This window comes from Diabrotica virgifera, chromosome 1 (assembly GCF_917563875.1).
Source record: "Diabrotica virgifera virgifera chromosome 1, PGI_DIABVI_V3a".
NCBI classification, from domain to species: domain Eukaryota; kingdom Metazoa; phylum Arthropoda; class Insecta; order Coleoptera; family Chrysomelidae; genus Diabrotica; species Diabrotica virgifera.
Genome location: NC_065443.1, coordinates 132,467,014 through 132,490,893, shown reverse-complemented (window position 1 = coordinate 132,490,893; position 23,880 = coordinate 132,467,014). Strand labels below are relative to the sequence as shown.

Here is a 23,880-nt window from a genome sequence, read left to right as displayed (position 1 = left end):
ATGTACCAGAAAGAATTTCCAAAAAGGAAAGTTTCTTGTTGGATTCTGTGTCTGAGACTTTTCAGTTCATTTAAGAGATGTCGCTGAATTGCAATGTGGATTTCAAATGATCTTTGAAATTTCACTTAAATAGATGGGCTGGCTCGTTTTCACTTCAGAGGTGTGCACGCTAGCTCTGCTGAGGAAGCCTGTAAGGCAGAAACAGCTGTCCAGGGATTGTGCATCCCTCTGGATCGGAAGCAAGCAAAAACCGTCTTTTACTTTTCTATCTTTACTCAGATTTGAGTACTAGGAAGTTTCTTTCTGTCCTTTTCCTAGACCAGTGTTTTCCAACCATTTTTTTGTCATGCCCCACCTTAGCCTTTCTTAAATTCTTATGCCCCTTATGTAACATACATATATATTTGGGAGCAAGTGTCAATAGTCAGTGTACCCCAAAAAAGAAATCCTATCAAGAATCGAACAAGCGAGGAAAACACTCATAAACATAAAAACATTTTTTTACAACAGTAGACCTTAGTCTGGAGCTCAGAATCTGAATAATCAAATGTGGTGAAGCACGGCTATGAAAGTTGGATAATGGACTCTGAAACAGCAAAAGAATGCTGAGAATTCCATATGTACAAAAAGTTACTAACAATGGGGTACTTCAGTGCATGAGTAAACAAAAAGAATTACTAAGAATAATTAAAGAGAGGAAAATAAAATATTTGGGTCAAGTGTTGAGAGGTGAAAGATATGAATTACTTCAAATCGTATTTGAATGTCAAGTAGAGGGCAAAAGATCAGTAGAAAGACGCCAGAACTCGCGGTTGAAAGACCTAAGGAGTTGGTTTGACCTCTTACGCGGTTGATTAGGTAAATATGAAGATGGAGAGGTTACCAATAGTTTTCTTGTACATTTGGTTGAATTGGGATATTTAATTTCTATTTCATCAGAAATCCATGCCATCGCTCCTTTTATATTAAATAAAGTTTTAACTGACTGATCATTTTGCAATTCTTTGGATTCTTCTTAATACTGCATATTTTATATATCAGACAAATCGCCAACATTGGCTGCATCATCCACGAAGAAAAAATCATTTTGTTTTAAATCAGAAAATATTTCTTTCTCACATTTTCAGGTACCTCACATTTTTGGAGTCGATGAAACTATTCAAAGTTTTTGTTGTTAATATGTTTTTGACAAACTCAATATGGGTAATAAAACCAAATATCTTCGCTTTGCATCGACAAAAGTTTTATTTGTTCCTAGAAGTATTAGCTTATTTAATATATTTAATTCTTCAAAGAATTCGGCTAAATAACTCACAAAAATACTTTACCATCGATTATTAACAGTATCAAACTGTTCTAAAATTATTTTCAAGCAGTTCCCTATAGAATCTCATCATCTTACTAGTAAAAGTCTACGTCCTCATCTTGTTCTTCACAAAATAGCTTGGAGATACGCTCACATTTAGCATTAGATTTAATAGCAAGAACACACTTTGACACTTTATTACGGAATGTAGTACTTCATTTAGATCAGGCGAGATGTTTTAGCTACCAAGTTTTCCCTATGAATAACACAATTCACAAGAATCATTTCTGGATTCGCATCTTTCATCAATTTTAAGCAGGCATTTTTTTGCACATCAAATTAGGAGTACCGTCTGCAGCACAAAATGTAAGTTATCAATACTCCCTCACTCTCTCGCAAAGTTGATTAATCCATTTTCCTGAGAAATTTCTTGTTTTCAGATTTTCAACAAGTTGTTTTTCAATAACTTCACCTATTTCGTCTATTCTTCTACTAACAGTATTATTACTGACTAACATAACTTCTACATCATTGTCATCTTTTTCAAGAACCATTTTAGGAAATGCTGATATTGACGGTTTTATTAAATTCTCTCCTACAGTAAGATTTATTCCAGTTTTAGTGATGAATATCTTCACTCCTTCACTGAAATCTACTATTGCATTAAAATGGCCCGGGACGAAAAATTTAAACTCGGGTCGACCATATTCGAATTGCCACCCTTAACAATCAAATTGCCCCCTGTGGGGCGAGGGCCCCACGTTGGGAAACACTTTCCTAGACGAAAGAAAACGGAATGTGACTGCATATAGTAGAGTCATTTTTGTTTTCTATATTCGTCGTCTGCTGTCTTATAAATTGTAAAAGTCGCAGATTAAAAATATACCAGAAAGAATTTCCATCAAGAAAAGTTTCAGATTTAAATAATTCTTGTTGGAACTTTACCGCGCTGAACAGATGGGACGTGAATTGTAAATTGTAGAATTCCCTCATCTTCCTTAGTCTCAGCATCCGTATGGCTTGCAAATTGTAGAAGCCTCGGAGGTGTAACCAGAGAAGGTTCCCATTGTTTTCATTCTGGTGGGATGTAGAATAGCAATATGTTGTTTTATATGCCATTAGAATGGAAACTTAGTCTATTTAAATAATTATTTATTATTTTAATTTTTATTATAATGTTGGATTCTGTATTTGAGACTTTTCAGTTCATTCAATTCATTACGTAATTTAATTTATGATATAACTTTGAAGATAATTTTGGATTCAACTAATTTATTGGTTGAATATTCAATCTTGTATAATATTGAGGTATTTGCAAATATACGAAGAGGCTTTGAAAATATTAGACTGTATTATTAATTTTATGGAGGTCAGAGGAACTTATTTCGAACATTTAATTGGTTAATTTGATGAAATTTTATTTCGTAGATTTAGCAAATTTCAAAATTATCTTAAAAGTTATTCAGCAAATTAAAAAAAATAGAGTGTGGTGTAGAGAAAAAGTACCTTTCAAATGATGTGCCACTAGACCACACTTGCTATTTAAAAAAAAAAGGTGGTTGATGTGGGGCAGTAGCGAGTTACATTTGAGGGCATGAATTTTGCATGAAATTTCATCCCTCTCCCAGTAAAAATTGACGTATTTTTTTAAATTTTGAAGACACTCTTAGTTCCTAAGTTTCTGGGGGGGGTCAATTTTTTGTTGGAACGTAGTGTATAATAAGGTTGACGATTATGGAAGCAATGTTCTCTAAACACTAATAATGGTAGTGTTTAGTACCAATAAAAACAGTGAAATTACGGACTTCATTAATCTGTAAGTCATCTTTATTTTAATAATTGGATGTCCCGACCATTGTATTTAAGTACAATAATTAATTGAAGTACTCATTTTCCTAATTGTGTAGAATAAAAAGTTAAGTACTCTTCACAAAAAGTTATCAGTAATTCTATATAATGTTGAAGATAGGCGAATAGAATAACTTAATTTAAATAATGGCATGTGTTATATAATAATTAAATAAAAAATACTTAATAATAAAAAATAAAAATTGGAGGATATTCATATCACACGAGCCTCTTGAAACAAGGGCGATCCTTATATAACATCTGGACTATCTAAGACAAATGAAAGAAAGTGATAGGTACCAGAATTGAAGACAAAATAGATAAAATATCAAATGTCTAATTAGTATAAAACTAGAAAATTAAGAGAGAAAATTGCAAAATTGAGCTCAAAACGAATTAGATATTTCGTGTTACTTAAAATACGTGTTTGGTCTTTCTTTTCTGGACTACGAAGACGTAGGAGCGTCTTGTGATTGACCTTGGAGTAATATTATCTAGACATTGTAGTGAAATTCCTCGTATACTAATCTCTTCTTCTTCTTCTTCTTTTATGTAGGCAGTACTGCTGGTTTTTCTTCAACTGAGCTTTTTATTCTGCCCCTAAATTGTCGTTATTTTCTGTTCTGTCCCTTCTTTTCTGTTCTTTATCTAGGTATTTATATTGTGTACCCCACATACGCGCCTGATTTCCTCACTTCTTACCCTTAAGATCTTCATTTCGTTGGTCTCCAGATGCCTGTGTGTTTTGATTGTGACTGGTCTTGTTTTGGCCGTGTAAATCATAACTGGCCTAATAACTGATTAATATATTCCAGCCTTTGTTTACACTCTTCGGTGTTTGGTCTTTTACCTCTGCTTCGATATTGGTGTCGGCTGATAGATTAATCCTCAGGTATTTGAAAGTCATTACTTGTATAATTCGATTATCTAACTCCAATTTGCATCTTGTTGGTTCTTTTGCTATTACTAATCGTTTTCTTTTTTGGGCTAATATTTTCATATTCATTTCTTTTGCGTTCATGTTGAATTCCTGCAACAATCCTTGTAGGTCATCTTCGCACTCTGCTACTAACACGGTGTCATAACCGTAACAGAGTATTTTTATCTCTGTATCGCTCATTTATGAATACTGATCTCGCAATAAATAAACATGCCTTTTGGAAATAGTGGAAAGCAGTTTGAACAAAAGAATTTTTGATTCATATGGATTACAATTCACATTAAAGTTAAAATTCCAACGGTAAGAAAATGAGCAATTGCACTCTCAAGGTATTTTATTTGTAATTGTTATCTAATCTTAACCGAGGAAATTTTAATCAACCTTGATTAATAATTAATTTAAATATATAAAATAAACATATTTTAAATAAGTGGTAATCAAAAATAGCCGAAATAAGCATTTCTATTAATAGACTATCATATTGTATTTACTAGCAATGACGTTTTTAATTGTATTTATTTTTAAAAGCTTAGATTGTTTATGAGGCCTAAGTAGACCAGTAAGGATCTGTGAAAAAACATATATTTTTGGATGTGAAAGATGGCATTCGGATTTTTGCAGATAAAGTTAGGTGACATCTTCAGTAATAATAATTGAATTATGCTTCTATTCCGATGGGTGAGTTGCGGAATTTAATTAAAAATGGATATAATAAAACAAACGGTAATTTTATTTTTGTAACGAAAATGTGTTCGTTTAGGTCTCTCGGAGAGGGTCGCGTCGGTATGTGTGAATGGTTCGCATGCTGCGTAGTGACTAAAGAAAGCAACCACAAACGAAGATAATGTTTGTATTCCTTTTCCCCTGACCAGATGATCACATAAATCACTATCAAGTCTGGCGTCTACTTTTACGGTTTTAAGAAAAATAATTTCGAATGCATAGCTAGCTGTTGACACATTAAGTGTCTGATAAAATACTTAATTAATGAGGGTGCAGTTTGTTGCCGCATAGACGAACAACAGATGTCACAGGGTAAGGCCATAACCTTCGTATTTGAATATGCAGTTTGAATGACTAACGTTGTTTTGTTTTTGAGAAAAAAATATTAAAATTACAATTAGCAAAAATAGTAATTAAAGCGTATCGCTATACACCCCCTTCTGAGAGACTAAAACGATAGATAATATATAATATATACAAATTACATATAATGAAAATTGAAAATAGGAAAAAAAAATAATGCAAAGTTTATACAAGGAGAAAGAAAAAAAAAATCACTTGATTCACTTTGAACTAACATTTTCTTGGTAAGTTCCAGTAAATCTTGCTTTCCTCTTCGGTCTGTTGTTGTTTGTTTTGCTGGTCATTTCTTTTGTTTCGTGATGGGTAGAGTCGTGAAGTTCGTAAGCAGGTTTCAATCTGTCTATGGAAATTGTTGATTCCTTCCCGTTTACCCGGACTACAAAAGTCTTGTCACCTCGCTTAACAACTGGAAAAGGACCGTGATATGGGTTTTCTAAGCTACTTTTGATTGTATCACGGCGGATAAAAACGTGAGAGGTGGTTTTCATGTCTTTGAAAATGAAGGTACTTTTGGATCCATGATGCGACGGTTGCGAAGGACGGAGGTTTTCGAAATGGTTTCGAAGTGTTTTTAAATAAATGTGAGCATTGTCGTCGGTGTTTCTTTGTGACGAAAACAATAGTTCACCTGGCAAACACAATGGTTCTCCGTACACGAGTTCGGCGGCGGAAGTACCTAAATCTTCTCTCCACGCTGCTCGTATGCCCAGTAACACTGAAGGTAGGCTTTCGGTCCATCGGATGTTTTCATGACATCGAATTGCTGCTTTTAACTGTCGATGAAACCTTTCTACCATACCATTTGCTTGCGGATGATAGGCGGTTGTCCTTAAATGGGAAGTTCCAGTTAGTTTGCATAATGACTTGAAAAGATGCGATTCGAATTGTCGGCCTTGATCTGTTGTGATGCGCTTGGGAGTGCCGAAACGAGCTATCCAACCAGAAAAAAATGTTCTGGCTACTGTGTCTGCTTCTTGATTAGGCATCGGGAAAGCTTCTGGCCAACGTGTGAAACGATCGACACATGTTAAACAGTATCTGTTTCCTTCTGAAATCGGCATCACTATAATGTCTATGTGGACATGTTCGAATCGGCTGGAAGGTGGTAAATAACTTCCACTAGGTGAAACAATGTGGCGCGATATTTTCGCTTTTTGGCACTGTAGACACGCTCGAGTCCATTTCCTCACATCTGATTTAATGGATGGCCAAACATATCGCTGTGTGATCATCTTCACAGAACTGTTGATTCCGGGATGTGCTAGGTTATGCATGGTGCGAAAAATTGCCATTCGAAGTGGTTTCGGTATAAATGGTCTGGCTGTAGATGTTGATATGTCGCAGTACAAACTCACGTTTTGCTCGGAAAAACGTATTTTCTTCATTTGTAGTGATGTTTTCTCACTTAAAAAAGTTTGCAGTTCTGGGTCAGTTTCTTGTGCGAGAGCTAAGTCAGTGATGTCGATATCTTTCTTGATGCTATCGACTCGAGATAGTGCGTCTGCCACAATATTTGTTAAACCAGAAATGTGCTGAATGTTAGTGCAAAACTGTCCTATATAGTCTAAATATCTAAACTGTCTAGGACTACATTTATCTAGCTTCTGAGTAAAGGCGAAGGTGATTGGTTTCTGGTCTGTGTATATCGTTATGTCCTTGCCTTCGATCATATGTCTGAAGTGTTTTATGGCTAGATATATAGCTAATAGTTCTCTGTCGTATGCACTATATTTCTTTTCGCTAGGTGAGAATTTCTTAGAAAAGAAAGCTAAAGGTTTCATACCTGTATCCGTTTTTTGTTGTAGTACAGCTCCCGCACAAAAATCAGAAGCGTCACAAGTGATGGAGATATCAACATCGTTTACAGGGTGGCTCAGTAAAGCAGCGTTAGCTAAACTGTTTTTGCAGTCGTCAAAGGCTTGGATTCGCTGTGGTGTCCATTCGATTGGTGCTTTTCCTTTGACATTACCTTTTAGGGCACCATGTAGCGGTGCTTGTAGCTCAGCTGCATTGGGTATGAACCTTCGGTAGAAGTTTAACATACCTAGAAATCTGCGTAGGTCTTTCACTGTTTTTGGCTGAGTGAAATTCTGTACAGCTGCTACTTTTTCTTGTGGAGGTGTGAGTCCTCCGTCTGATACTGTGTATCCCAAAAAGGTAATCTCGTTTTTGCCGAATTGACACTTCGCTGGATTTATCACAACGCCAAACTGCTTGAGCCTTTTGAAAATCTCTTCTAAATGCGACATATGCTGCTCTTCGGATTCTGATGCAATGAGAATGTCATCGATGTAGGCGTAGGCGAAGTCTAGACCACGTAAAATCTCGTGTATGAAACGCTGGAATGTCTGTCCTGCGTTTCGTAAACCAAAAGGCATATATAAGTATTCGTACAGCCCAAATGGTGTGGTAACGGCGGTTTTTGGTATGTCATCGGTGGCTACTGGTATCTGGTTGTATGCTCTCACTAAATCTATTGTAGAGAAAATTGTCTTACCAGCTAGCGCCTGACCGAAATCTTCGATGTGCGGAATTGGATATCGATCTAGAACTGTTTTTTGGTTTAGACGTCGATAATCTCCGCAGGGTCTCCATTCCTCACCTTTCTTTGGGACCATGTGCAGTGGAGTAGACCAGTTACTTTTCGATGGTCTTATGATGCCTAGCCGTAGAAGATTTTCGAACTCTTTTTTAGCCCATTGCAGTTTGTCAGGTGCTAATCGTCGAGGCTTCGAAAAAACGGGTGGACCTGGTGTTGTATCGATGTGGTGCTTCGTTTGATGTTGAATGTCTTTCACGATACCGGCGGGTCGCGTGATTTCCGGAAATCGTAGCAGCAGTTCGTGGTAACGCGACGCTTCCGCGATAGTCTTTACGCTGCCGTCGAAACACTCTTTGACGAGTCCCTTTGTTCGAAGGGTTGTCGTACTGTCTACTAAGCACTGGTTAGCAATGTCCACTAGGAGCGCGAAATGGGAAAGAAAATCGGCTCCGATAATGGGCTTTGAAATGTCCGCCACTACGAATCGCCACGTAAAATCACGCCGTAGTCCGATGTTCAATGTCAAGTTCACATAGCCGTATGTCGCGATTTTAGTGTCATTGGCCGCGTATAGTTCGTATGAAGTCTTTTCGCGTGCACCCCGTACATATTTCCGCCGGAAAACGCACAGATCGGCACCGGTGTCGACTAAAAACTGTTTTTTTGTATCATAGTCTGTTACGTAAAGGCGGCGAGACTTTGGGCTTCGATCGGATGCCGCATCTACCGACTGCCCGCGACGTTTCCCTGGAGCTTGCACGGAGGAGAGCACTTTTGAGCTTGATCACCAAAACGGTAGTGGTACCAACAAATGTCACTATTATGTTCACTACTGTAGCTACTGTCTCTAGGATGTGATCTTTGTCTTGAGTTGCTGCGGTTTCGACGGTATGTGTTAGCTTGTGCTCGAGCGCGCGACAAGCTAGCTAGCTGGATTTTCATGTCAGCTAATTCGGCTGTCAATTTCCCGATGGCCACTGCAATCCGATCTGAAACACTATTGTTGGCACTGGTCGTCATTTTCGATGTTCACTGTATATTATTAACCGGCAAAAATGTAATATTATTAACACTAACTCTTTTTTAAATTTTCGCGGCGGTTTAAAATACTCGCGAGGGTCACCAATATTCCGATGGGTGAGTTGCGGAATTTAATTAAAAATGGATATAATAAAACAAACGGTAATTTTATTTTTGTAACGAAAATGTGTTCGTTTAGGTCTCTCGGAGAGGGTCGCGTCGGTATGTGTGAATGGTTCGCATGCTGCGTAGTGACTAAAGAAAGCAACCACAAACGAAGATAATGTTTGTATTCCTTTTCCCCTGACCAGATGATCACATAAATCACTATCAAGTCTGGCGTCTACTTTTACGGTTTTAAGAAAAGTAATTTCGAATGCATAGCTAGCTGTTGACACATTAAGTGTCTGATAAAATACTTAATTAATGAGGGTGCAGTTTGTTGCCGCATAGACGAACAACAGATGTCACAGGGTAAGGCCATAACCTTCGTATTTGAATATGCAGTTTGAATGACTAACGTTGTTTTGTTTTTGAGAAAAAAATATTAAAATTACAATTAGCAAAAATAGTAATTAAAGCGTATCGCTATACTTCTTCTCAAATATGCCCGGAACATTAACAAAAAAATTGAAATATTAAAAAATTTCGAAAAACGTCGATTTTTTTCTGCTTTCTTTGCTTATAACTTTAAAACGATTCGTTTTGAAACAAAGTCGTAGAGGAATAAAATAAAGATAATTGAATTTTCTATGATATACGACTGGTCAAAAATGTCTTAACGTATTACCTTTTCTTCAATATAGCAATAAATACAAAATAAGGTGGCAAAATACGGCTGGTTTTATTCAATGTTTTTAACCACTTTGGTGGCACTTAGAACCTTACTAATTCACTTAGGAAATTATTTGTAATATACTTAAACCATGTCCCAAATTTCATTAAAATCGACTTAATAGATTTTGCATAATAAATTTGCAATCTAAATGTTTTTAAAAAAGTTCAAATTTTTTAAAATCTTTCTGAACAAAATGTAGACCATTTAGAAGTTGTCTAATTTTTTTACATATAAAGAGGTACTCTACTTTTCTAATACAGTTTACAGAATTAAAATCGAATTATGTAAGGGGCCTCAGCAATGTTTCAAACTTATAAACAATTTTTTGGCTTATAAACAAATAGCTTTGTTTAATAATAAAAAAATTAATTTTCAGCAATGCAAATAATTAAAACCGGTATAATTTGACTTAAACTTTCAAATGCTGTCAGCAGAATTGCTATTTTATTTTTTAATCACAAGTTATTCGCGTACAAAAATTGCAATTTTTCGAATTTTTGAAAGTTCCACTGCGTTTATCTCGAAAACTATGCATCCTACGAGAAAACTTGTAAGAACATTTTTTGCTTAGAATTACCCAAGAAATACAAAAAAATGTTTTATTTTGCGAAAAATCGATAAAAATCTTATCGACATCCGGATCAACTGTTACCCAAAAAAATCATGTTCTACGGGTAAAAAAATACATAAAAATCTTGGGTAAGTCTATCTAAATAAAGGAGCCCGTAGCACCCACTCCTGGCCACAGGACTGATTTGTTTATAAGCCAAAAAATTGTTTATAACTTTAAAACATTGCTGAGGCTGCATAAACAATCCGCTTACAATTCTGTAAAGTGCATAAGATAGCTGGAGTGCTTCTTTATATGTAAAAAATTGACAAATCTCTGTATGTTCTAGTTTTTGTTGTGCAAGATTTTAAAAAATTTTAATTTTTTTAAAAAAGTTTAGATTGCAAAATGATTATTCAAAATCTAAATAGTAAGTCAATTTTAATGAAATTTGGTGTGCGGTTTAACCACGTTACAAAAATTTTTTAAGCGAATTATAAAGGTTCCAAGTGTAACCTAAGTGATGGAAAATTATTTAATAAGGACAGGCTTGTTTTGCACCCTTATTTTATATTTATTCCTATTTTGCAGCAAGGGTGATAAATTAAGGCATTTTTAACCAATCGCATCTGATATAAAATTTAATTATCTTTGTTTTATTCCTTCACGACTTTGTTCCAAAATGAATCGTTTTAAAGTTATAAGCAAAAAAAGTCGAAAAAAAAACGAAATTTTTTGAAATTTTTAAATATTTTATTTTTTTTTATTAATGTTCCGGGCATATTTGAGAAGGACCATAAATCAATTATTATTAACGAAGTTATCACCTAACTGTATCCGCAAAAATCTGAATGCCACCTCTCACATCCACCTAAAAACAGATCCTTACTGGTCTATAAGTGAAAATTGTATTAAAAATGAATCAGCATTTCCATTTCGTTGCAAAACGAAACCAAAGCCGTCTTATATTTCAGTTCGTTCAGAGAACGCTACAAGCACTGTGACCGGTTTCAAAACGTTTTACTCTCTAAACCAACTGAAACCATTCAGAACACTAGCCTCGAATTGCAAATAACGAAATAGCATAGGTGTCGTAGCGACATCTGCTAGAAACAAGTCAAAATGCACTTAACAACAGTGTATTAAAACCACTTTTATCGCATATGCTAAATAAATATATGTCCAGCTCCTATCAATTTTTCCCAATCGCGCTTAAAGAAGTTTAACTTTAAAAATGTTTTTGACACCCTGTATAAATAATTATGTTAATGTTTATACTGCTAAATAGAGAATTGAATGACCTTTCAAAGACCCCCTATCTCTTAAAAAAAATCATCAACGTCACTAGAACCTATGAAATATATGCCAACTCGTCTGCAGGAGTAGTCTCGTCCTGCAAGTGCAAAAAAATGGTGAGTTTTGGACTTTTTACTTCTTCATTGCATCATTTATTAGAATTAAAACCTATACGATACAGTAAAGATAGACAAAAATGGAAACTATAATCTATATAAAAAGAAAGTCGAGTTATGTTAGTTACACCATTTATAACTCGAGAACGAATGAACAGATTTTTATGAAATTTTACACGTATATTCGAGCGGACTGGGAATAGAATAATATATATAATAGAGTTTCATACCCGTACGTCATAAGGGGGCTTCCCCCTCATATTTTTTAAAATTTTTGGAAAAACCTTTTTTACTAATTTTATGAGATGTAGAACCAAAAGATACATACAATCCTAAATTTTCAATTTTCTATCTCAGACCGTTATTTTTTAATAGCCCTTTAAATATTTTACATCTATATATTAAAAATTCTCCGGTCGCAGTGTTTGTTACCATGCTCCTCCGAAACGACTTGACCTATTTTTATGAAATTTGGGAGGTATATTTGACCGGATTGGGAGTTGGTTGTTATCTATATTTCATACCCGTACGTCATAAGGGGGTTGCCCATGACGCCGTAACTCTCACAACAATGACGTGAAAAATACAAAATTAAGTAGGTAGACTCCTTGCTAGTTCCGAGAAGAACCGTACTAAAATTTTTTCTCTAGCGCAATTGGTGTCCGAAATACAATATCTCAAGCCGTAGAAATATCATGAGGACAGAAGAAGAACGAGCGACAAATTTCATGGAAAAGAAGTGGAACAGTTTAACTTTGGGACTCAAATTGGGCAAAATAGGAATTTTTTAATTTTGCGAAATTTTCAAAAAATATTTCTAAATGGAACTTTTCTGACGAACCGTAAGCAGGAGAAAAATTCTGAGCACACGAAAAGAACAAGCAGCAAATTATAAAATTTTATTTAATTTTAATTAATTTAAGTATTTTATTTATTTTCGTTTATTTTATTTTATTTCATTGTTTAATTCCATTTATTTTTTATTTTATTTCATTTATTAAATGTTATTTATTTTTATTTACTTTTATTCAATTTAATTTAATTTTATTTAATCAACACCTATAGAGTTGGAACCACCCGGAACCCAATCATAAATACAGGATTGTTTTGAATGTAGATAAAATAAAGCTGTTATATTCATTATAAGATAAACAAATTTAAGATTGTAACTGTTGCACTACAAACTTTATTTTGTTACTTCTAACTAAACTTTATTGCTTCAAACATCATATTATGTGTAATTCATTAAAAATAATAATAAAACCTAATTCACATCGAGCATTTTTTGTTTGTTAAATACGAATTCCTTTTGTTTATTTTATGTTTATTGTATACAAAAGTTTGTTTTTATCTATTGAGGCTGTTCGAAGTCTGCCGGGTCAGCTAGTGAAATATATAGCAATGACGGGAAACGCTCATATTAACCATATCTGACAAGAAAACAATAAAATATTGTATAAAAAGAAGTAGAAATGCACTAAAGTTACTTTCAAATATCGAAAGAGTTTTCCAAATAAATCAGTAAAAAAGGAAAAGAAATTACATAGTCATAACATCTAAAATAATAACCGATGAGAAATAAAAAATAAACCTCTAACTATGACTTTATAAGGTGGTGAATGCGCTATAATACGTTGTGAAATAAAAAGAGATGAAACGAGTAGAGGTGTGAAATTATCAATAGAAACTTATAAAAATTTACATTATGTTGATAGTTTCCCACCTTTAGACGTATCGGAGGAGTTTGGCAACTGCCACTGTGATAGGAGAGTTTTATAAAATTCTCCTGACAGTTTGACTCCGATACGTCTAAAGGTGGGGAAACTATCAATATAATGTAAATTTATAGGTTTTTATGAAAAATTTCTAACCTCTACTAGTATCATCTCTTTTGATTTCGCAACGTATTATATTTTCTGTCTTTTCCGTTATTTTGCCAGTTATTAGCGCACTCATCACTCCATCACTGTATAAATAAGGTGGAATTTTAACCGAAAAATCTAATTGAATGCGTTCCTATACAATAAGATAATTTTGAATTTATTTATGTCATCTTCAACTGTTGAATTGGAGAATGTGTAAGATATTTGATTTTTAGACGCTATGATAACTTATTTAACAGTAGTTTTATTGTGTTACTTTTTACAAAAAAAATTGCATACAGTTAAACGGTTTAGCAATTAAGCTCATTTAAACTTTGGACATGCTTAAGTAATTGTTTTTAAATTACACATGTTTAAACAGACCAATATAAAAGTTGTATGCTCTTTACTTCTAAGAGCACGTGTGTTATTACCGTCAAATATTCCAAACAAGCTGCTTATTTCACGCTTTTACGTCGAGAATAGTTAACTTACATGCTGCAATTCCAGTTAATATCCTGCCCATAATAATTATCTTCATGTTAGGAGCCAGCGCTAGCGCCACCCAGCCCAAAACGCCAGGCACTATTGCAAGTTTTATCGTGTTTAGCCGACCGAATTTGTCCATTAGCACACCGCTAACGATTGATGCAAAAGGGGCTATTAGGATGATAATGCTGGCTAAAAAATAGAGAAAAGTGTTAAACGCCTGAAATAAGGTATATGAGATTATAGTCCAGGGTAATAAGGATTTTCTCGGGTCACTCAAAGATCCAGGTAGCTGACTACTTTTTTAGTTATTGTAGACCTATAAGAAGAAAACCTACATGTTTCCTGCCTAGAGTTCGCGTTCGTTTTTTAATTATTAACAATTTAGTGCAAAAAATCGCGATTTTTTCGATTTTTTGCACTCCATTCAAAAACTAAATAGTTGACATAAAATGCCAAAATTCAGTTTTTTAGAACATTGAAAACCCTTCAAAATGCCGATATTTGACAGTTAAAAAGTTAATTTTCTGCTACGCAAACTGCAAAATAAGTGAAAATCGTTATTTGTTAATAACTTTTACTAAAACCAACTTAGAACTTTAGTGTTTTACTTAAAGTTAAATATTGGGGTACTTAACAAACCCTCAAAACTTGAGACCGATTCATCAATTAGTTTAAGAGTTATTCTATTTGTTTATCCCAGAGACCTTTATTTTGCAATAAGAAAAGACAGAAAACAATGAAGATAGAGCCATTCTGAGCATGCCAAATGAAAGTAGAAGAGTGATAGGATCAAAATGCTTTAAAAACAGATACAAAAATAATTAATATAGCCAAAAATCCTAATACCAAATTTTTTAAATTTTGTAGTTTATAAACATTTAGAATAACTTGAAAAATGTTGTCCGTAGAAACAATATTTTTATATATTCGAAAAGATAGTATTTTAACACGAATTTTCAAATAAAAAAATTTAGCCTGGGTTCATTTGGGACAAAGTTAGCCATATGTTTTTTATTAATTCACAGCTAATTTGTTTATAATAATTAAGGAATCTCATTAATTCCATTTTAAAGAATGGGATTTGTATTTTTTCTTAAAAAATTTGCACAAACATTATGCCTTCACAGCACCCTCTACGATTTTTAAAAAATGTAGTGCAAACGATTACTAGGGGGAAACTACAAATCCAGCGAGTTAAAATACCGAAAAAGCAATTTCAAACGAATATAATTTGCTGTATCTCCGGATCAACTCAATGGATTTTGATGTTTCTTTTTTAATTGGTATGTAATTTTTACGTACATTACAAATATGCAATTTGTTTATAAATTTATTAATTAATAAACAGTCTAATTTGTTAAAACAATTCTTGAAAAAATATTTTTTACAAAAATTTATTTTTTTAAGCATAGTATCACTAATGATCACAGAAAAAGTTAAAGTACACTTTAATAAATAAATGATTTTTATTAGATAATTATTTATTGAAGATAATTTATTTATTAAGGCCATCGGTACATAATTCGCAAATATTTTACGGATATCCCTACTTTTTCTGTCTTTAGACGGCAAATTACGTGTAGTAAAATTCACACTGTTATGGATATGTAAATATTACTAGAATGTCATTCTACTTGAAAATGTTATCATTAATTTAAAGAGATGGCTTTTGAATGTTCTTGGATATTGTTCAAGCAATCTATATAGTGTAATAGGTAAGATTTGTAGCTTTGGGTTGTTCTTCTTTAAGCTATTAGGCCGGCAGCTGGTTTTTTCTAGTAAGACAAATTGCATTTGTAATGTACAGAAAAATTACATACAAATTAAAAAAGAACGATCAAAATATATTCAGTAGATCCCGAGATATAGAAAATGATAGTAGTTTTAAGTTGTTTTTTTTTTAGTTTTTGAACTCGTGCATTTGTCGGCTCCCAGCTCCCCCTTCACTTACCACGACTAGTCACCAATTGAAGACCCTGGTGCAAGAAGGGGATAAGTACCAAATTCTGCAAAATCGAGGTAGATGCTTATTTAGGTTGAAAAGTAACTGTTCCTGCCTGGCGCAAGTGTAGGATATGTACAGGTAATAGATACTGAAATTATAAGAGAAAACAACTTATCCCCTGGTATGGTCTGGTGCAAGAACAGTATAAGAAATGTGTAACTTATCCCGTTCTTGCACCAAATTTTGAATTAATTTTTATATGTGTGTTATTCTGTCCCACTATTGCACCGGTGGCTTGCCGCGATTGGGTAAGGTACCGGTATCTGCACGAGCCACGAACGCGATCTAAGTCACGTACTCATCGAGAAACTGTTGGAGAGTTAACATAGTGCTAGTACGAGAGGTACGGTTTAGTAAAATATCGAGGATTTTTTTACTATTACTAGATCATAGGATATTATTATAAGTTCAAATAGTGAGGATGAACCATTTCAAAGTTCAGGCAGCGAGTTTCTGCCTTCGAATGATTCTGGTGCATCTGAAAATAATTTATATGAAGAGAAGGAGTCCGCTGATAAAGAGGCTGCAAATAATAAACACGGACGAAAGAAAACAAGAGATCCCAAGAGCTGGAAAAGAAATGTGCAGAAAATAAAAAGAGCAAGAGGTGAAGTTTATAAATCTACGACAACGAGAAAAGTGGTACCAGAAAGGAAACAAGGCGATGATTGCAAATATAGTAAGAAATGCATAGAAAAACTTTCAGAAACCGAAAAGCAGGAAATAATGTAGGTAATAGGAAGTAGACTTTGTGTTAAAATTTGCGTTGCTTTATTTTATATTCATTTTTATTAATTAATAAGTACTCCACATTTAATAATAAAGTATTTCTTCTGAAAATGGGTTTTAATGTAACTTATCCCCTTTTTGCATCTGCTGTTAACCACAGTACAAAAAAGGCTTAAACTTATCCTATTATTGCACCAAATTTTTTTTCCTTAATAGCATTGTTGTTTGGCTGTAGAATGGCGGCAAAATCATATATACCTGTTGTATTAGTTCGGCCCTACTTCATGAACAACATAAATTTTAAATTAAAAAATAAAACTTTTTTTGCTTCTCCTGTAAAATTTACATATTGTTACTTATCCCCTTCTTGCATCAGGGTCTTCAATTGAACTACATTTTTAAAAATTTGTGTAAAATACCAGCTTTCTAATATGTAAAATAACTTTTTCTACGGACAATATTTTTAAAGTTATTCTAAATGTTTTTAAACTACAAAATTTCACAAATTTGGCATTAGGATTTTTGACTATATTAGATAATTTTTTTATAGTTTTTTAGTATATTTTGATAGTATCAGTTTTCTACTTTCATTTGGCATAAGCAGAATTGCCCTATCTTCATTATTTTCTGTCTTATGTTATTGCAAAATAAAGGTCTCTGGGATAAACAATTAGAATAACTCGCCTCTTTGCTTCAATAAAGTGTTAAGTTAAAAAGTACAATTTTACAGGAGCCTCCTTTTTAACTTACAAAAAATTATTGTCTCCAAAGCAATGCATTTTTATAGTCCATCTAATATTAACTATAAATGTTAACTACTTACGTCTCTGAAAATGTTCGATAGGCCTGATGATGTAATAAATTTAGCGAAAAATTTGCATATTTACAAAAAATGTGATAATATGTCACACTTTTCCTGCAAAAATGTAATAAGATGAATGTTACAAACTGACTGGTCACGTTGTTGATGATATTATTTTTGTTATGTTACTGGGTTATACAATAAACAAACGTTGTCGAAGTAAAAGATTTTAAATTTGAGAATATGTTCTTTATTGAAAAAGTGTAACTATAACAAATAATATTAGAATTACAAGGCGAAATTAAACTGGTATAATTCTTAAATATTAAAACTATTTCTTAAAGTTATTTAATAATGCGTAAAAGCTTAAATTTTAAACGAACTAATTTCATTAATTTACGAAAAACACTTAAAATGTTGTCTTTGTCAAAGCAAGCAAAAATACGTGACTTTTAAAACTACAACGATTAATAAAATGGCCTGTGACATATTGGAATTAGGATTTTATTAACCAAATCCAGGAGATCCGCTTTTTTATTATCGGGCATACCTGGTTTTGCGCTGTATGCATCTCTCAATTCCAAATTCTTGCTCTTTTTCTTTTTATTAATAACTATTGCTTTCTTAAACTGTTTGTCAGCGTATGAATTTTTAAAAAATGTAGCATCGGTTCGCTTTTTTTAAGTTGATTCACCTTTAAACCTGCTAGTTTTACTGTCTCATTATGTTCATCCTTCAGTAAAGAAAAGTTAATTAGAGCCGTTACATAGGGCTGCATCTTAATTGACGTTTAATTTCTCTCTCAATTTGAGAATGAGCAGGATCTCTCTCGTTTTGGGTGTGCCCTTTTATCAAATATTTATGCGTTACTGAGTAAAGATTTTCAATTGTTTTTACTGTGTATAGATACATAGAGGTCATAAATTTATTTTTTTGCTGGCCTGCACAATTATCAGAATAGAACACAACGTCCGAATTGTTGACTGTTTCTGAAACTTTCTTAAGGTATTTGTAAACACATGTACCGATTTCATTCACAACTCTATGGGCGTTTGACTCATCCCAAACATAGCTTTCAAACAGTTATTCTGAATGTTGTATATGGTTGAATTAAAAATATTCAATGTCGATTTATAGTAGCAGACCCAGATCTCCCTTTTGGGGCATTGGAACACTGCTTTCAAGTCATACACTGCGACCAGAATTGTATTGTTTTTTTTTTATCATTTTCTTTCTCCATATGTGAGAGAAATTCATGACATCCGCAATTATCTTTCATTGCTGAAATGCTGCTGGCTCTATTTTGCTTCTTTAAGGCCGTCTCAATAGGCCGGTTATTAATTGCTAAAGTATTTTTAAAAAATAGTTTACACACTCTAGTGTTTACACCAGCAACAGCAACAGGTAAAAAGAAAGCGTTATTATTGTCACGAGAAGGTGCAACGTTCCCATCAGCATCCATTTTAACGTAACGATATTTTGGGACGACTACTACAACACTCTTTGCGATAAATGACCACTGTTTTCGATGTTTCCTAAATCCCAGTATTCTTTAAATAATTGCAAACGTCGCTCCTCTGTGATATTCGACCGACATTTGAAAGCACAACTTTTTCTGCAAGGTGGTTTCAATGTACATTCTGGAATGGATTTCTTTGCATTTAGTGTTTGATAAGATTTTCCACAATTTCTCAGTTTCTTTACTACATTTTTTTGCCAATTATCTTCTTGTCTGTTGAGGGGCGCTTATATTTTCCTTATCAGATGGTTTACTTTGTATTGGTATAAGGTTATTAAGTATCATTTCATGATCTTCCCTAGGTAGCTGATTCATATTTTCACATAAAAAATTGTCTTGATTTCTTGTGATAATAGGTAAATCTTATTCGTCAGAACATGAAGCATTTCTTCGATTACGATGTCTTAGTTCTGCATCTTCATAGTCTGGGTCTTTTACGGAGTCGTCGCTATCTGTAAAGAAAATTATGGTTAGAATATTACCAGAATTAGGTAAAAAAAATGAAATGCTTTTGATTACATTGAATAGAATATTACTGAAATTAGTTAAAAAAAATGAAATGCTTTTGATTACATTGAAATGAACATTAATTGAATATATAAAATTACCTTCACTGAAAGAGCTTGATGAGCTGGTTGACGAGTCACTAGACGAACTAAAGCTAGTCGCATCACAACGACTACGATTCGGAAATGTTAAGTCAACTTTTCCTTCTGTTAACAATGAGTCCTCTATGTTTGAAGTTCCATTCTGTATGTTTTATGTTGTGCCATTATCTAAAAAACGGTACGTCAAATTTAATAATATTATATAATAGAAGATAAGAATAAAACAAGAAAATAATAGTAATAACAGCCATATACGTAAACCTGTTAGGCATACCATACCCTACCTAACACAGATATTTAAATTTTACACAAGTTATCGGTCAATCGTAGCCAGAATCGGCGATGAATGACAACAAAACCTATCGTCTAATGATACTTCGTAGGTAACTAAAACTTACATACCTGTCCTAGTCATTAGAACGGGAATGTTCGATTTCTCGGTTGCCATTGCAAGTTCAAGGATCCTCTTAGATCACGATTCCATCTGAAAAAATAAGTACATACTAGTTATTTATTTTAGTATGAACAATGTAATATTCAAAAATATTCCCCATAAAAATATTGTTTTTTTCTGGAAGAACGAAACATCAGAATGTAACTTGAACTTGTTTTTTGTACTGGGAAAACTTTTATCATATACAACGTGGTATCCATAGATAACACAAAGCAAAGTTTATATATTTTCAGCAACAGTGTGACACGAAGGTATATACCAATTTACACTCCATGGACATTTTTCAACAACACTGTTTTAAAATAAACATAATATCACACTATAGAATAAAAAAATATTATTGAATCAATACATACCTTTGCAATCACAATGTAATATCGTCGTGATATCGCTTTTCTGTCGAAAAACTAGGCTTCGCTTGCGGAATGACAACACTGTCTTGTCTCGTTTTTGAAGCAAAGCACTCGGAAGAAAGAGATAACGTGATATCGCAATGTAGCACCGTTCCGCTGTTTCTTTTCCTCATACATTTACTATTACTCACTGAATAGATACCGCGTTTTTGGAGAAAATAAAGTTTGACACGGCGGTTTTAATTATCAAATAAAAAAAATATTGAGTTTTTGGACTTGTCACGTTATTGAAGCAAAGAGGCGAACTCTTAAACTAATTAATGGATCGATCTCAAATTTTGAGGGTTTGTTAAGTACCCCAATACCCAACTTATGGTGAAACACTAAAGTTCTAAGGTAGTTTTAGTAATAGTTATTAACAAATAACGATTTTCACTTATTTTGCAGTTTGCGTAGCAACAAATTAACCTTTCTTTTAACTTTCAAAAATCGGCATTTTGAAGGTTTTTTAATGTTCTGAAAAATTAAATTTTGTAATTTTATGTCAACTATTTAGCTTTTGAATGGAGTGCAAAAAATAAAAAAAAAGTCGCGATTTTTGAACTAAATTGTTAATAATTAAAAACGGACGCGAACTCTAGACAGGAAACCGGTAGGTTTTCATCCTATAGGTATACAATAACTAAAAAAGTAGTCAGCTACCTGGATCTTTGAGTGTCCCGAACAGGGTCTATTTCTAGCTTATTACCCTGGAGCATTAGTATTATATTCATGTCACATTAACAAAAATATTATATCAAGTCATACAGTGTGTCCACGGTTGGGGTGCCCAAGACGAAAAACTTTTTTGTTTTCAATTTTAACGAAAAATGTCATTCTTGATAAAAAGTTTTGCTTGTTCTAAAACCCCATTTAACGAAATAAAATTCAAGTTTTTCAAATCCTACTTAATTTTGTAGCCAATTTTATGTCCCTATAAATCTATAAATTTTTGCACTAAGTTCGAAATCGTAACAATAATCTAGTGTTGCCAAGCCACAATGTAGCTTAGTAACTGTCAACTCCGATAAATAATTTGCGAATTGTCATTTTTTTCGACATTGTTAAGCGTTCAATAAAGAATTTATCTTGTGTTAAATTTCATTATTAAAATTATTGGATTAATAATTATTTAGTTAATAAATAATTTGATGATTCAAGGAGAACGGCAAAGTCTGGCTTCATAATCCAGAGAAGCGAAAGGGTTGTTCTCTAGGGATGGGAAAAACCTACTGGTTTAAGCCTAAAACCGGTTTTTTTACTTCGCAATAACCGGTTTAACCGGTTGTTTTTTGTCCCGGTTATAACCGGTTTTTCTTTTTAAAGTAAAACCGGTTATTAGGTTTTTACGGTGATTAGAATTAGGTTAGGTATTATTTTGGATCCCAATCATAATTATTATTCTCAAGTAATTATTCTAAACAAAACCATAATTCAAATTTTATTTTATTTTATAAAATACAGAAGCAAACTGAAAGTGCAATCTCACATCAGCCAGAAAGAGTTATTAAGTTTTATTATAATATTTCCTTGAAAAGGTATTTGTAATCATAATATTTACATAAGAAGTGATCTGGTTGAATTAGACGCAAACATCATTTATATTTCACACTTAGCATATCGAGTCTAATGGAGTATCGTAAACTAAAGTGTATTGTAAATGTAACTTTGTAACCTATTGGATTAAAAAAGCCGAAAACCGGTTTTTCCAAAAACCGGTTCTTTTTGGCCGGTTATAACCGCCAGGTTAAACCGTAAGCAAAAAAAAACGGTATAACCGAAAACCGGTGTTTTGTCAAAAACCGCCATCCCTGTTGTTCTCCCAAGTTATTATTGTTACAATTTCGAACTTAGTTCAAAAATTTATAGGGATTTACATAAAATTGGCTATAAAATTACGCAGGATTTGAAAAGTTTGAATTTTATTTCATTTTATGGGGTTTTAGAACAAGCAAAACTTTTTATCAAGAATGACATTTTTCGCTAAAATTGAAAATAAAAAAGTTTTTCCTCTTGGGCACCCCATCCGTGGACACACTGTATAAGAAAAACAAATAATTCTGAAAAATTTGGGTAGGAGTAATAAAAATAGAGCGAGAAGTTAAAACGCGAATAATGGCAGAAAACTGATCTTTCTTTGTAATGCAACATCTAATTAAGTCAAGACTTCTTTCACGAGGTGCAAAAATCCAGATATATAAGACCATAATACGACCAGCAGTCGCGTATGGAAGCGAAACATGGACGCTAACAAAAAGTGAGGTAAATAAATTGCTGGTGTGGGAACGTAAAATCCTTCGAATGATTATGGCCCTTGCAGAGACAGCGTGACGAGCGAATGGAGGCGCAGATACAATAACGAGTTAGAGTCTTTATTCGTAAAGGAAAATCTAGTCAGATATATAAAGGCCAATAGACTCAGATGGGCAGAGCATGTAATAAGCAGTAACTACAATCGCAATATAAACAATGTGTTCTGGGAAAGGTCAGATGGAAGCATGATACTACGACAACCAGAGATAAAGCCACGCGCATGAATAAGCCTGTCTCTCTCTCTTCTACGCCTACGTCACTGACCGACAAACGCCAGGCCAAATGTTCGATTTTTAACTTGGGTTTGTTATTTTTAAGGACGATTCATATTTATCCGTTCGGGCACGTAGCGTTTCGTTTCCGAAAAATATTGTTTTTATGGTTTTAAACATGAACAATTATAGAATAGAATAGAATAGAAATATGCTTTATTGTCACTGAAAATTTTTACAATTTTATGGACAAAGCTTACATACAGTCAAAAGAAAAATAGTATCAACAAGAAATAACAAATAACAACTACAATTCAATAAAATTAGATAAATCGTCAATATACAGTAAATAAGATATAAAACCAAAGACAAAAACAATTAATTGCAAAATTTATATACATTGCAAATTGAAAGTTGAACATACTTACAACAACTAAAATACAACATTAGGAATTGACAGTTTAAGCTACTGCGTATGAAACCCAATTTTCTTAGTTATTCATTAAGAAATTCTTCTATTGAATAATATGGTCTTTCAGATAGATAGGCTTTTGTCAGTTTACGGAATTTTGGGAAAGATGTTGCAGATTTAAGTTGTAAAGGCAGATGGTTGTAAAGTTTTTTTGCGAAATGTAATATAGATTTCTTTACTAACTCAGTGCATGGGATCGGTAAATAAATATCAAAGATTGAATTTCTGGTGGAGTAAAGATGATTGGGCCTTGCTGGAAAAGCATGAAGGTGTTTACGAATTAAACAAACTGTTTCTAGAATATATAAAGATGGAAGTGTTAAAATTCCGTGATTCCTGAAGTAACTTCTGCAATGTGTAGATCTTCTGAGGCCAAACAGATACCTTATTGCTCTTTTTTGCAATTTAAAAATAACCTCAAATTGAGCAGCTGTACTAGAACCCCAAAAAGGAAGACCATATCGAAGATGAGACTCGA

At 33.3% G+C, this 23,880-nt stretch overlaps 1 protein-coding gene across 1 annotated transcript in view; it reads right to left on the bottom strand.

Annotated features, from left to right (window-relative positions):
* Nucleotides 1–23,880, bottom strand: part of LOC114327017 (facilitated trehalose transporter Tret1) — a 96,291-nt gene that overhangs the window by 50,454 nt on the left and 21,957 nt on the right. The window contains exon 5 of the mRNA XM_028275512.2: nucleotides 13,900–14,085. Within this exon, the coding sequence (XP_028131313.1) occupies nucleotides 13,900–14,085 (186 nt within the window). The remainder of the gene's footprint in view (nucleotides 1–13,899; nucleotides 14,086–23,880) is intronic.